The 15,739-nt window shown below is 31.4% G+C and overlaps 3 protein-coding genes across 4 annotated transcripts; 1 reads left to right on the forward strand and 2 right to left on the reverse strand.

Annotated features, from left to right (window-relative positions):
* Positions 1-2,414: 2,414 nt before the first annotated feature.
* Positions 2,415-6,708, reverse strand: LOC131853041 (GTPase Era, mitochondrial). Its single transcript, XM_059203837.1, has 6 exons — positions 6,646-6,708; positions 6,260-6,529; positions 5,664-5,788; positions 4,866-5,040; positions 3,399-3,590; positions 2,415-2,793 (listed from the first exon to the last, which is right to left on the reverse strand). The coding sequence occupies exons 2-6, from the start codon at positions 6,434-6,436 to the stop codon at positions 2,434-2,436; spliced, it is 1,029 nt and encodes a 342-aa protein (XP_059059820.1). The 5' UTR covers positions 6,437-6,529; positions 6,646-6,708; the 3' UTR covers positions 2,415-2,433.
* Positions 6,709-7,293: 585 nt separating this feature from the next.
* Positions 7,294-13,262, forward strand: LOC131852958 (histone-lysine N-methyltransferase 2D-like). 2 transcript variants are annotated; one of them, XM_059203715.1, is made up of 6 exons: positions 7,294-7,469; positions 7,566-7,814; positions 9,156-9,457; positions 9,706-10,272; positions 10,448-10,801; positions 13,006-13,262. In XM_059203715.1, the coding sequence occupies exons 2-6, from the start codon at positions 7,568-7,570 to the stop codon at positions 13,150-13,152; spliced, it is 1,617 nt and encodes a 538-aa protein (XP_059059698.1). In that variant the 5' UTR covers positions 7,294-7,469; positions 7,566-7,567; the 3' UTR covers positions 13,153-13,262. The 2 variants fall into 2 exon arrangements, with proteins under 2 accessions (XP_059059698.1, XP_059059707.1); XM_059203724.1 differs by lacking the exon at positions 7,294-7,469 and adding an exon at positions 8,663-8,710 and having other exon boundaries at positions 7,728-7,814.
* Positions 13,263-13,636: 374 nt separating this feature from the next.
* LOC131852728 (mpv17-like protein 2) lies at positions 13,637-15,022 on the reverse strand (the record flags this gene model as incomplete). The annotated part of the gene is made up of 3 exons (XM_059203457.1): positions 13,637-13,850; positions 14,435-14,673; positions 14,773-15,022. Coding segments are annotated over 3 exons (630 nt in total), but the record flags the coding sequence as incomplete, so codon positions are not given.
* Positions 15,023-15,739: the final 717 nt, after the last annotated feature.

Below are 15,739 nucleotides of genomic sequence, written 5' to 3' on the forward strand. Positions count from 1 at the left end.
TTGGGCAAGCATTTATTATAAAAGCAGGGGAAAATTAGCTGATCTTGAAGAAAAAATAGATTTAAAACATTCCAGAACATTTAAAAAGAATCTCTCAAATAAGGAAAAAAGAAACATTTTAAGGAACGCTTGTAATATAACATTTTGTTAATGTTTTGTATTGTTATTATTATCTAAGATTATACAACAAGAACAAGCTGGAAGCCAAGACAACGAAAAACACAGGAGAACAATGGCCTCTTTGTTGGTTAACGGCAAAAGGGACAATACTAATGTGTCCCGCATCCTAGTGGATGAAGCCCTTATGAACCACTTTGGGGCCATAGTGCTAGCAGCAGAAATGGCCAAAGCAAAAGATGTCCTGCTTATTGGCGACATAAATCAACTCCCCTTTATAGATAGGCATAACCTATTTGAAATTACCTACGAGCGATCTAACAAATCAGCAGGTATTACTAGGGAGTTTCTATGTACTCACAGAAACCCCTTGGATGTAGCGTATGCCCTGAGAGAAGTATACAACGGGATATACTCGACCAACCTCCGGACTAGGTCGCTGAGGCTCATGGAATACGACAGCAAAGTCATACCATCGGACCAAAGCAGGACTCTATACCTGGTTCATACCCAAGCGGAGAAAGCAAAGCTAATATCCGAGGGATATGGAATGGACGAGGAGTCTAAAGTGCTGACGATTCATGAGGCCCAGGGACTGACATCGGAGAGGGTTATTATCATCAATACTAGAAGTAAACCCTTGGAAGTGCATGGCAGCTACTCTCATGCCGTGGTAGCCATCACCAGGCACACAGGCGACTGCGTATATTATACGAGAAATCGAGAAGACGCAGTTGCTCGTTTTATACAAGAGGCCGAAGGCGCGACTCACTCGAACATTCGTGAGTACTCACTGCAGATGGCGATTAAAAATAGAGACAGGGCGATCGTTGATGCGCTGATTGCGCTAAAATAATCAGCACATAGAAAACCGGAACAGCTGATGCATCGTCGGGCGCTTTGGACTGGAAAGGCCAGAACATGCTCGCTAAAAGTATAATAAAAAAAGAAAAAAAAGAAAAAAAAAAGGGAAAGGGAAGTGAAAAAGGGAAAAAAAAAATTGCCGAATTACGACAAAAAGTGAACTGTGAAAATAAACAATCAATAATTAAACAAAACCTGGACTATAACAAATAGTGAACTTTGAAAATAGTGTTAAAATAAGATTTTATATAATTGTATATGCAGTGTAAGAATTCATAATGTGTATTGTTACATTATGAATTCTTACATTTCACAATGTAATGAAAACTGTGAAACTAGTAGTAGTGTAAGATTTATATAATTGTATATGCATATTGGTAAATCTAATCCTCCAAATAAAGATGGGTGACACTGCATGTTGTCAACTCACCCGGCCGGCCAGCGGTGGTTCTGGGCCAGACGGATAAGGTCTGCCTCGGTGTCACTGTTAGGCAAATTGTAACATCTCGGCTGGAGTTGTACAAAAATGGAAATTAAATAAATATTATAATATTAAAATAAATTAAAAAAGGCACGGACGAATATGTCTGTGGAAAAATGTATTTAAATATAAAAAAAAAATTATCTAAGATTATGTAATTTGTATTTGAAAAAGCCTTTGATTATGTAATATTATTTTTTATCTAATCTTATTTAAAAAAAAAAAAAAGACATTTTGTAATTTCATGTCAATGAAAGTACAAAATGTCAAAAAGAAAAAAAAGGTGGTGAGATTAAACTTGAAAAGTAATGTGTTCTACGCCATCCATACAATTAATATATCACTAGCTGTTACCCCGACTTCTACCGCGTGAAATTAATTTTATTCTTATTAAAATAAAAGTACCCTAAGTACTCCTTATAGCATTAGCTAACTGCGAGTGAAAGTCCCATCAAATTCGGTCCTATCGTTTCAGTCATTAGCAACACTAACGACATTTTTTTTTTCAAATGTTTATCGTATATATTTTCATTTAGTGAAAAGCTGTTAATTAGAAATTATAAACACCCACTTCAATTCATTTGTAACGAATACAGTGTAGATACATATTATCATGACTATCTTAGTTACTATAATGTGTTATTTCAGATATCTTTAAACGTAAGATATTGTGTATACAAGAATTATTCTTTAACATAAACCATAAATATTACATTGTTATCACTCAATTTGCTATCTAATAATATAAATAAAAGAATAGATATTTAATAATAAAATTACTTTAAAAGTTTAAGCAGATTCAATTTCCAGTTCCGGATATGTTTTAAAAAAACCTGTGAACTTCAACTTTCTTATACACAGTCATTGCCACAGCAACGACTTTTTTGTAGTATTATTGATGAAAAAGAAAATAATTGCAGGATATTTTTTAAATAAATTCTTTATTCTCTAATAAGGCACAAACATTATATCTAACTTTTAGTTTTTACTTTTAATTGTATATCTATAACAACTTGTTTCTTGAATAAGCTAATTAAATCATCTCTAATATGGGATTTAATTTGTTGTAATCTACCACCACCAGCACCACTTATTAATTTGGCTATTCTCTCAGATGGACATTCTACAGCCACTGAACTTACGATCCTATCTTCTATTTCATCATCATAATATTCCAACTGGGTTTTAAGACTGTATGGAATTTCTTGAGACAGGAAATCCAAGAATTTTGCTCTGACAGCATCTTCTATAAGTGATTCTGGTGTTTGATCCGTCCAATCGGTTGGAGAATAGTGTAAACTAGCTGGTTTTGCATTGCCTATGAGATAATCCTGAAACAAAATCGGGTCTTCTATTTTAATTTTGCAAAATGAAAATGCTTACTCACATGCACATGGTAAAAGCAAACATACAACTACATGGGCAACTATTGCCCATTACTAGACTAGCTTATTACAGCGTTTTCGTTCTCTATGCGCTAAACTGTCATACACCAAAAAAACACAGCATAAGAACTTAATGGTGAACGCTACCAGAACTAACAATTAATAATTAATCATTTGTTTTCGAAATTAGGGGGGAAGAGGTTGTTAGCAGTGGCATTATAGCTATAAATGCAGCATGTCCTGTCGCCCCTGATAACAATCATGATCAATTCCTGATAAATTCGCTATGATGGCCTAACTCACTTATCTCATCATCCTCTACTGGCGTTTTGACAACAGGAAGATGATGGGATGGGATCCCGGTAGAGGAACTGGGAACATTATTTCATATATGTACATTTATTTAAAAATAATATAAGACCATTTAACTATTACACAAATTACAGGAATTGCGAATGAAATGCCATAGAGATGGCATTTATTTCATTATTTTTAATATATATTTGCAACCAAGTTTAAAGTTTAGTCTTAGATTATTAATATATACCTACCTTAATTTCCTTAACACCATCTCCATTTAAAGCTGATACTAAAAACACGTCAGAAAAGTTTGCAAATCCCCTTTGGATTTTTTTATTTCTGCTTTCTTTTTCTGTGCCAGGTATTGGTTTACCGGCAATACGACCATTTGTCAAGTTTTTTATTGTGCTTAACAATTGCCTTTTTGATTTTAATTTATCAATCTAAAACAATAAAAAAGTCATATTGTTAATCTTTACATACAACAATATCGTGACGCGGCGATAACTGTCTGTTTGTGTGTTAAGCCACCCTGTAAAAATCTCTGCTGGAACAACACTGAATTTTTTACAGAACATATCAACATGTAGGATATATGAACTTAGGAGTAATGTTGTCAAAGAGCGTAATGAATTTCATGAAAATTTTCAATATGCCTACAGAATAAGTTTTTGTAATGTAATAAGAACTGTAAATTCATAAGGTTAGTACTTACCATAATGGTGAGATTTTTATTTTAGTGGATGATAATGGAATGGTGCACCCGCCTGCGCTAACGGCTGGCGGGGCACCAGTGGAGGATGATCAGATGAACATGAAGTCAGATCAGTTAGGCCAACGTGACAAATTCACTGGGAATTTATCACGATGGTTTCCAGGGGGAACCGCGTGGAGGTCGACCTGACATGGTACATTGCTAGCAATGGGATCATTAGTCCACATTACTAACAATCCCCTCCCCCCTGGTGAGATACATTTTTTTTATGGATGATAATGAATGGTGCACCCGTCTGCGCTAACGGTTTACGCTGGCGAGGCACCAGTGGAGGATGATAAGATGAACATGAGGTGAGGTCAGTTAGCCCATCGTAACAAATTCACTAAGAATTTATCACGATGGTTTCCAGGGGGAACCGTGTGGAGGTCAACCTGACATGGTATATTGCTAGCAATGAGATTATCAATCCACATTATTAACAATCTACTTTCCCCCTGGTGAGATACATTTGATTCATGTAAACAGAAAAATATTAGTAAGACTACACAAGACATTAAAATCAGGGGCAATATTGAAGCAGTGATGATCAGGATAAAATTTTCGTATATACACTACACACTAGACAATTTAGGAAGACATCCAAAGCTCTCTTTTATTAATTCTTTAATTCTCTCCACTACTTCCTATTTTACTGATATTTTCCACAGATTTAGTGTCATGTGTAGGTGATTTTACTGTAGGAAACTGTGTAAAAAAACTGAATAGGCACTTCACCATCATACTAATTAAAATGAATTAATAAATCAATGAATAGCAAAATGTTAACTACTACTATCTCACACATATAATGACAATAAGTAATCTCTTTATTTATTACTTGTGTAGCAGGCAGTGGGTATATTCTGGTATGATGAATATGTGAAAATTATATCTTGAAACTATTGTTTGTTCAAAATAAAAAAAACTATGATAATATGATTTTTATGAAAGCAATAACTACCTTATTCAAAATTAAAAAGCTTGGTATATTCTTGACTCCTTGTAACATATCAGTTACTTGGTGGTGAAGACTATCTCTACTGTAATAATTTGAAACATCCTGGACTACACCAATAACATCTGCACAGTTAAGGCTTTTGTGGTATGCTCCAATCATAGAAGCTGGTAACTTATATCTGGAAATATAAAACAAATAATTAATATATTTGCCTAGTATATAGTAAGTCCCTATATGTTAATATTCAGGAATATCAATGCATGAGAAGTACCTAGATTGTTAATATGTATTATCTAAGATCTGTGGTGCTGTATGTTGTGTATAGGTGATATTACAATTTTTTTTCATAATGTAAAGCTTCATATTATGTAAGTATATTAAAAAATACCACTTGCATTATCTGTCATATATGCTCAATGTAAAAAGCATGATCCAGAGCTGGTATAAATTTAAAACAATATAACATAAAAGCTAAAACAGCAGCATTAGTTTTCATTGTAATTATTCCATATAGATAGTCTTCCAGAAAAACTTGCTGATATGTGCTGTTGCAAACTATTTTTATACCTTGTTTATTATCTATGTTTTTTATAATATTATATTGTTTTTATATGACAAGTCATTATTACACAATATTTTATGACTATACCAGTGCCATTTTCTTTGCTCTTTGTATTGGTCTCCATCTTTCACAATGTCATTAACTGTTTCATATTGTTAGAAATATTGTATATTATCAAAAGTACACAAAGCATTATTGTGATGTATTTTGTTATTATTATGATTATTAAAGTATCTTACTTCATTTGCTCTTTTTCTGTAACAACTCCTGGAGTGTCCAGAAATACTATCTGTGTGCTATTCTCAATACACATAGCTCTAACTAGTTTGGTAGTTGTGTGCACTTTGTTGGATGCAGCACATATCTAGAATGTAAAAAAACACAAATTATGATTACAAATCAAAAGAAAAATATTGCATTCTAGCTAATGATCTATTGAATCAGGTGGAAATATCATTGTACTTAATTCCCAGAATAATTATCATTATAAGCAATGTTATATGACTGACTTCTTTCTCATACTTATTATCTTAAACTACTGTACCAATGGTGTGCACAATTCATTCTGACAAGACCAAACATACTACTGGGCAATAAATAAATTTTCAAATTTGGAGAATATTGTTTTTAATGGAAACTATAATTCCATTGCGAGCATACTCTGCTTGGTCGAGCATCATGCATAGCACTATGCCAGCTTTAAGAAAATACTAAACAAAATCTATAATAACGTTTTATACATATTGCCGACTATTAGGACTAAAAAGAAAAGTATAGCCACAAACCAAAATAAGATTAAGTATTCGTAATTCGATAATGAAAATATGCAACTTACCTTTCGTTCAACAATATTATTAACTAACGTACTTTTTCCAGAGTTAGGGGCTCCAATAATAGCTACATTTACAATTTTCCATAACAGATTTTCTTTTGCTTGTGTGGAATAAAATGTAGATGATAGAAAATTAACTTTATTGTATGATAATCGCAATATATACGTTCTGTTATACATTGTTTCCTTCGTCAGTATTTTAAAATTCAAAATTTTTATGCCATGTAATTGACACTAAATTCTAATCGAGACGTGAAGACAACTGAAAATAAACTATACAGGAATAAAAATATTGGTATTCATTTTTATAAATTATGTACTTCTACAGATAAATGAATACTACTAAATTAACAACAATGAATTGAATAATCTATAATAATATTGCTAACCTTGTTGCATGATTATACCTAAATGAGTAAGTAAAAAAGATAACAATATTTTTCAGTATGACTTAAAAATCCCACAGCCCTAATTGTCAATTTGAAGTCATGTATCTATCAATGTCATATTGTTAGCACCCAGCTGTGTCGTACTAAAACTACTATATACGATCTTTCTGATCTGGATTTGGCGATATCGCCTTGAAGAATTTTTGAATTTCATGGAAATACTACTGAAGATTAGGCTGTATGGTCTCGTACCTTTGCCTATCCACTTGTGGATAAAATATACCACTACTACTCTTTCTGATCTGCATTTTATTCTATATAAGATTATTCCGCCATCGCTTCAAGAACTATTCAAATGGACTGCAACTTTTAAACCAATTTACGACTTTATCATAGCAACTATCGGAGAATTATAAACATTTCAATTATGGACACATACAAGGACTTAAAACAAACTTATAATTAATGAAAAGATTTGGCGAAAATTCTTCAAGGCGATAGCCTTGAAGAATTTTTGAATTTCATGGAAATACTACTGAAGATTAGGCTGTATGGTCTCGTACCTTTGCCTATCCACTTGTGGATAAAATATACTACTACTACTACTACTGTTTTTATTATCTGTGTTTTGTTTTTCCTCTCAAAACTCTTTATCGAACAAACTGATAAAGTAATTTAATTATTTACTAAATTAATATTCTACTATCATTATAGAATTTATTTCACAGTGTTATTGCATTAAAGTCAAGTTTATTTTTATAAATTTCTCCATTTCCAAGACCGAGGACCTGTAGGATTATAAACGCCGGCATGATTTATTTTAGGTAAATAATATTGAATATTTTTCCAGAATAATTCACAAAGACAAATTTAAATTTATTACAAGTAATTGTAACTGTTATTTTTCTTCTTTGTTACAGAAATGTCAGAGATAAAGTATAAACAACAGATTTTAGCTGCTATAGATCATTTACGTTCACGTAAATCCCGCCCAGATATTAATAGAATTTGCAAATTTATGTTAAAGTGTTATAAAGTAGCACCAAAAGATACTAAGGCTGATCTAAAACGTTGCTTGAAAGAAAAAAGCATATTTAAAGTTGATTACAAAGATAATGTAAGCTATAGGAACGCTGCTAAGTGGCGGAAAAAATCAAGTCGGAATAGCGGTAAGTTTTATTTTGTAACATATTATGTAAAAATATGCCCATTGTAATTAAACTAGATGATTTTTTTTCTATCATAGCCATATAACCATTATAATTTATTGTATTCTGTATTAATAGATTTTAATGATTTGGTAATTGCTGTTATCTTTAGCAGTTGCATTTCCTATTATATTTCAAATTATTAGTGTTTTAAAATATTCTGAAAGATCATACATAAAAAAATATATCCTACAGTATATGATAATTGCAAAGAAAATAAAAATCTAATTATGCTAATAGCATTTTGCAAAATAGCTTACTACATTTTAATAGGAATATTTAATATTAAAGAATAAAATTATCTTATATATCTTTTTATTTTATGATAAGATCCCATTGTTCTTTAATATTATAAGATATGACATATATATAATTACTCTGGCAAATTAAAACAATCATACCAGATGACTTTATTTCCCATTCACAGAATTTAAATTTTCTCACAAATAACATTAAAACATGCTAGATACATTTACATTCCTACAAAGTGTGTGTTGGTATACAAGTGGGGTGACTATACCTTAAAGATGGGAAGGTCCTTTTTTTATCAATATATAAAAACATTTTTTAAATTAAAACCAAAGAAATGATTAAATAATTAAAAAGCCTTTAATATGAATTAAAAATAATATGAATTAAAAATGGTATCAATCAAATCTTGATTAATTCTTCTTCCCATTATGCTACCTTTTTCCACATGGTAATCAAAGTCATCTGTATAATTTTCTAACTTTTTAACAAGTTTTTATTTAGATTTTTTACCCTACATTTAAAATATGTGAATAACAATATTTATATTTAAATTCTAGTTTTGTGCTCCTGCTTCATGCTTGCTTATAAACAGGTATATCATTGAGGTACTGAGATAACATTATCTAAGTTATTTTAAACATTATTTTTGTATGTATTGTCACTACATATAACATATGTATTTGAACACTAAAGAATATTTATTTGGACATTCCACATTATAATTTAAATGAATATGTTTTATTCATTTCCTTGATACAAGAATCTATTTTAATTAGATTTCAAGTTTCTTGTTATTACTTAGAATAAATGTACATTATACTTTTCTGTATTTTGGCTCAGTTAGACATTTTCTATAGATGATGATATTTCATATATTTTTTTTATATAAAAAAATGTTTTGTGTAAACAGACAGAGAGAGTCTATATATAGTTATAAAAGTGTTAGCATATATGTTTTTCATTTACCATCTTAATATAAGCAAACCTTTTTCCTTTCCTATAACTTTTCCCTCACACTATCACAGTTCACAGTTAAAATTCATTTTACAGAAATGGCAAATTCATCAGCAACAAGTGAAAGAAGAATAATTACATCTGCAATTGCTACTCTTATATATCAAGACCAAAGCTATTTAGAAAATGGCATAGCATTTGAAGATCTTGTCAGAGCTGCAGCATCTCAAGAATCCAAGTATTCAAAGAAAGAACTTGAAAATATAATTAACAAGGAGTTGTCTTCGGGCAGCCTGGTAAAACTACATAATGGAAATTTAGCCCTTGGTCCTGCAGACCATGATGGTGACAGCTCAGACAGCTTTAAATTTGAGTACAGTGTAGATTCTAATACAAAGGTAACCCTGACATATACTTTATTTGTTACACTATAGCAATAATAAATAATCTATTTATCAGAATTTTCATGTATCTCTTGTTCTATAAATAAAAGATATGTTAAATTGGTAAAATATTTTTTGAGTATGTCTATTAAAAGACAAAAAATGAAATTGACCTTACTCCTTATAATACTAGTTTGGATTTAGGATTGTTGATAAACTATTAGACCATATATATAAAAAAATAATATAATTTATGTTTGCAGATGACTTCCTCAGCCAATTCATCATGTCGTTCGTCACCTCAACGAATGAGAGGAAGACCTAAAAAGCGTGGTGGTGGCACTAGCAATGGATTAAACATTGTTACAACACGCAACTCAGCAGTTCGTGTTGGCGAAAGACGAAAAATGGCTAAGAAAGTCTTTGATCCCTCAGATAATAATGTACCCAGCAAACGTAAAAGAGGTAGACCTGTAGGCTCACTTAACAAAAGCACAATAAAAAAACGTTTGTTGGGTGCTGGTAATCAGCAAAAACCAGACAAGGAAGGTACTCCATTATCTGAAAGTCAACTGTCTGTAGATGGAAGTGCTGATGAATTAGAACAAGATGAACCAATGCCTCATGAGACTTCAGGAGTTTGCTCTGTATGCCACATTCAAAAACCTAGGGGTTCTAATGATAGACTGGTTGAATGCCGTGATTGTAACAATAAAGCTCACTTAAGCTGTCTGCAGTCTGGTTCTGGAATATTAAAACCTCGCCCCGATAATACATGGCAATGTCCACATTGCAAGACCTGTCTTGTTTGTTGTGAAACTAATGATGCTGTAAGTTAAATATTTATATATTATTTTAATGTCATGAACTGTATACCAAGTTCCTTGTATCCATATCATACATTCAATACTTCTATACATATTCAATTTTAATTAGGACAAAACATTTAGGTAGTCTATGTATTAATTTTCACTATTAGTATATATGAACAATTTGTTATTCCAGGGGATACTAACAGTCTGCAGTATATGCTCAGATGCTTATCATGCTTTATGCCATACTCCAAGAATACCAGAACGATTAAAAGCCTGGGACCAATGGGAGTGCAACAACTGCCTTAAATCGCGACCTGTACTAATGGGATCACCTGGAATCATACCTGGTATTGAATATGAATCACATAATTCACCTATGATAGATCCATTTTTAAAACCTCATGAAATGGATAGGGCGCAATCAAAATTAGGAGATCTACCAATAGATCCAAGCATACCAGATATAACAAACTGGACTACTGAAGATGTATATGAATATTTTATGACAAATTTTCCAGAAGCTGCTCCAATTTTAAAAGAACAGGTAATTTAATTATTTTTATAAACATATTATTGACGGGCTCCGTTTAGCACAATGTTTTACTTCCGATAGCCGTGGGTCGATTCTAGAAACATTTGTATTCATGATTATATTTGTTTGTATCAGTCTCAGTGTTTTCTACGTCATCATTGCCTTGCATTTATCCCATTAATTGGGGTCGGCGCAGTACGTCATTCTCTTCCACTGCTCTCTATCGATCGTCACAATATTATGTATTACAAAAATTATGTGTCTTTAGCTTAGTTTTTTTCTTTAGGCTGACAGTATGCATGACAAAACATAATGGTATGGATAATATTATAAATCTAAAATATTATTTTAAACTAGCCGTACTCGCGACTTAACGCGCGCGTCCGCGTGGAATTTAACTTTATATTTCTAAAATAAAAGTAGCCTATAATACTCCTCATTACATCAGTTACAGTCAAAATCGGACCAGGCATTTCAGAGATTAGCCGAACAAACAGACAAAATTTGTAAAAAAAATGTTATTTTGCTGTATGTACCGTATTTATATTATTATATGCATGTAGTAAAAAGCGGTTATTTCAATATTACAAACAGGCTCCAATTTTATTGATATGTATAGATAAATACTATTTTCAAAAAAACTTTATTTTCAATACAAATATCAAGACTGAATATTGGAGGACTCCTAATGATGAGTTTTTGATGAGCAAGATGTGTTTAATACACATGAGAGATATAAAACTCATTTAAAACGTCATTCTAATAATTTTATAGTCATATTTTTAATTAGACGAAGTCAACTGACGTTTACTGTGTTGTCAGTATTTGATGAAATAAAAATAGTGTTGTGACAAAGTGAATCATTGAAAAAACTCCTGAATTAATGGAATTGCCTCGATTGTCTAGTGAATAGTTAGTGTGCCGAACTGCCGATATCGGGTACGGGGTTTGAATTTTAGCCGTGCTTTATACATACCAACGAGTTTACGACGATTATGTTCCTATTGTATCTACCTATACTGAATACCGAGTATTTTAAACAAACAAAAATTGCGTAAAACTTTTAAGACTGTTAATTACAATTCATAATGTAATTGAAACTATAGATGTACAAAATATAACAATATATAACATAATATAGTTAGGTAATAAAAATAAAAAACTGCGCTTATTACAAAATTTGTATTTATTCATCATCAGATAAAAAAATCATTGTCGCTTTCAGTGACATTAATTATAAATCTGTCTAAAAATTGATAATAATTTATCTTTGAAACAGTGTTTCGCTCCACGTTTCTCGGGAGACTTAAATTGTTCACTTTGTATTATTTTAATACATTGTAGACTGAGGTCATACCAATTCCCAAAATGTCAGCTGTTTTCGAAATACATTTGTTTTTTTGGGAGCCTCAATAGGTAATTAATACTTTCTCAAATACGTATTTGTAGACGATATCATAAGTTTTTCGGTAACGTCTTTCTTGGAGACAATTGGCTTGACGTGCTTATTATCCATATTGTTTGTATGAAACAATATAGTAAATATACAAAATACCCAACAATTACCACAAACACAACATGAGGAAAAACTTAATAAAAAAGCGTGAGCGCAAAAAAAAACATTGGTGCTCTCAGACCAGAGGTTAGAAGCCGAATTACGAACAAAATGGCGACAGACGCTCGCGACGTTGATTTGTGTTGGCACTAGTAGCCGCGCGCTTTGTAATAAGCCGTCAAAAAACTGATTGTAGTTACTAGTAACTTATATCAGAGCACTTTTATACAATTTTCTTTTGTAGTTTGTAATGATTAACTATTCACACTCATTGTTCATTCATCTAACTGAGAACTGAACGCATCACTATTACTTTAAATATGGCAACATTATTTTACAATGTGACATTAGCTACTGTCAGCTAGCTTCGTCTAATTAAAAATACGACTATAGTCCATTATTTGATGTCGAAAGGTGTGGTGTATCGACGCTACCGTGGCAGATTGCCGTCTTCAGTGCCGTGATCACACAGACAATATTATTGTATTAGTTTTTAAATATTATATTATATGTATGTTAGTCTATAAGGTATTTATAATATGGGCCTAGTTGCCTGAAATAAATGAATAAATAAATAAATAAAATAAAAAAAATATTATATTTTTTCTACACTTCTATGTAGTTCAAGATGACAAGCATAATTTTAATATTTTATTTTCAGGAATTTGATGGGCAAGCCTTAAACATGGCGCGGCGAGCAGACATAGTAATAGGTTTAGGTCTTCCGCTTGGCCCAGGACTTGCATTATATCGTATTGTTGTGAAATTGCAAACAAGAAAAGATGATTGGACTATGTGCTGGGGTTAACTTAATATTGTTATTAGAGAATTAAGGAAAAACTTATCTATTTTATATGCTTACAAATAAAATGCTTTCATCCTGTCAGATACTAATTCTTACATTTTATTCATGTTGGACATTTTAAGTACTTATAAATCTTTTACAATTGATTTTAATTACAGTTTTTAACAATAGATAGAGTGATTCAAGAAGAACATTTAAATGTATAATACATGTACACCCATTTCAGGCAAGGTCTAGTATGGTACATAAATACAGAATTATTCATTTGTTAAATTTACCTAAATGACTCATCATAATCAGTATGTAGTTTCATCAAATTATGGAAGAAGTAACTACTTAAAAAAACTGAATTAAACCCATAAGTGAGTAAGTTTACTCACTGTCATAATAGATAAATAATAAAATACTAGGAAATGTTTCCCACACTGTTGTGTGTTGGATTTATCACATTGTGTAATGCAATTGGAATAGTAGTAAATGAAAATAAGCCTTTTCAAATCCATTTTAAACTGTAATCAATATTTACATTAAAATAATTCCAGTGGCACAGATCTTCTAAGTCAATGTTGATCATAATGTTTCATATAAGACAAAAATATATTGAACACCATTGTTGCTATATTAATGTAAAATACTCTGTATTGTGTAGGTAAATAATAGAAATTGACAAACTGTACTGGAGGCCAGAATAAGCAATCTCCCTGAAAATAATATGATTAGTGATGTAATAACAATACAACTAGTTTATACAATAAATATTTATAAATTATTTCTGCATGTAACTATATTTTGTCAATCGAGTCAGTGTAGAACACAAAGGTTTTGTTTGTTAATTGAATGGTTTTCAGTCAATTGACCAAAACAAAGTCAGCATTTAAAGAACAAGAAACATGATATTTTGTTTGTATTTTTTATACAAACTTAGGTAATAACCAACAACAAAAATCTCGTCACAATAAGTTCAGAATTAACATGATAAGAAATTTCATTAATAAAATATTTAAGAGATTTTAATGAAAAAAGAAAGTATACTGTTTTAAGTTTGACGCGGTCATTATTTATAAGTATAATTAGTAAACCACGGAATCTTACCACATTTTATTTTTATTGAGTTTCTGATATTTCGACAGTGTTTCAACCGCCATGAACACAGGTAAACTGAAGAACAGCAGGTAGAAGGTAAATAAATCTTTTATGGGCACACATATTCGTCTTCACATGTCTTCATTTAACGTGATGAGATCCCGTTATTTACTAATTATACTTATAAAAAGAAAGGACTCACCATATATACATATTTAATTTTATTTACAATTTCTGTTGTACTCTGTTCTATAGATTTCTTTTCTAACCAACCCATTCCATAAAAAAAGCAAATTATGGTTGCTGGTGATGCAAAGAATTGATCACAGAGTATTTTCTTGAAGACTGTTTTAATATCCGCCTTAGGTAAGACTTTATCCAAATAAATATAATAAAAATGATGTAATGGTCCCATTAAGGTGCCAACAGTAAACATCCTTGCTGAAAATGATTATGTAGATTAGGAGAAATATATGAAGAGGAGAATAGATTAGGAGAAATAAAACCATAATTAAGTAATTAATAATATTGATGACATACCCATACGTCCCCAATTATATCTCTCTGTAAGAATACTGGACCGATATTCAATTTCTTGTTGGACTAAGTCACCAATGGCCATAAACCCTCCGGAGGTAATACTATTAGTAAACAACAAATTTTTCTTAAAAAAAAATTGAACTCCACGACGAAAAGTTGAATAAGATTTGCCTTGAAACCTTATCAGAGGTGATGTCTGTCTTATCATTAAACAACTCTTAAAGAACATGACTATAAAACAACCTGAAAAATAAAAAAAAATGAAATACTAAATTAAAATTTTAACAACTATTTTAAAACATAATTGTTATTCTTACTGTTAAAAAATCATTCAAATAACAAGAAACAAATTGAAAAGTGCGCCCTAGCGCATATAATGGCCTATAATTTATTTATTTTGATTTAAACTTGACCTTGGATTTGACAACCATTTCCACACAGAGCACTTTTTTGTACTGCCGTCATTGTCATTGTTTTTTAAAGTAGCACTGACAGTTCGCAGTCTCACCGTCATTCTTAGAGAAGTGCAAACTCGTAACAAACGTAACTCGAGGAAGAAACTGTTTTCTTTTTTCGTTTTTAGAACTTTTCCAATGTTGGCTGCAGCTTAACAGCTTCATTGAACTATAGAGGGCGAACAGAAATCGCTCCAAATACGGTTGAAGGACTTATGGATCGTATGCTTGGCTTGGCAAGTCAACTCCTATTTGAGTATTTTTCAACTCATTTTGTAAAGAATTTAGGCACGTGTTATGCCTAAATTCTCCTTCGCACATTGAGCCAACCCTTGGGATTCTTAGACGAGAAAGCGCTACTTGTTGAACTTTGACAACAAAAATAAAAAAACTGAACCACTTGCACCCTACTTGAGAAGAAATCATATGAACTGACAGACTGTCAATTTTCATGTCATGTCAATCAGTCAGAAATTTTCTTGTTTGTTTGGGACAAAGAAAGAGTGAAATTG

Source organism: Achroia grisella, unplaced genomic scaffold (genome assembly GCF_030625045.1).
Source record: "Achroia grisella isolate CSIRO2021 unplaced genomic scaffold, CSIRO_AGI_Agris_v1 utg1179, whole genome shotgun sequence".
Classification (NCBI taxonomy): Eukaryota; Metazoa; Arthropoda; class Insecta; order Lepidoptera; family Pyralidae; genus Achroia; species Achroia grisella.

Bases quoted from the DNA above. Each gene is read 5' to 3' on its own strand.
- LOC131853041 (XM_059203837.1), bottom strand. From the start codon at position 6,436: ATGTATAACAGAACGTATATATTGCGATTATCATACAATAAAGTTAAT. The intron at 5,041-5,663 runs GTAAGATACTTT...TTATATTTCCAG, and splicing joins ACAGAAAAAGAGCAAATGAA to ATATAAGTTACCAGCTTCTA. The intron at 2,794-3,398 runs GTAGGTATATAT...ATTTTGTTTCAG, and splicing joins ATGGTGTTAAGGAAATTAAG to GATTATCTCATAGGCAATGC.
- LOC131852958 (XM_059203715.1), top strand. From the start codon at position 7,568: ATGTCAGAGATAAAGTATAAACAACAGATTTTAGCTGCTATAGATCAT. The intron at 10,273-10,447 runs GTAAGTTAAATA...TTGTTATTCCAG, and splicing joins GTTGTGAAACTAATGATGCT to GGGATACTAACAGTCTGCAG. The intron at 10,802-13,005 runs GTAATTTAATTA...TTTTATTTTCAG, and splicing joins CTCCAATTTTAAAAGAACAG to GAATTTGATGGGCAAGCCTT.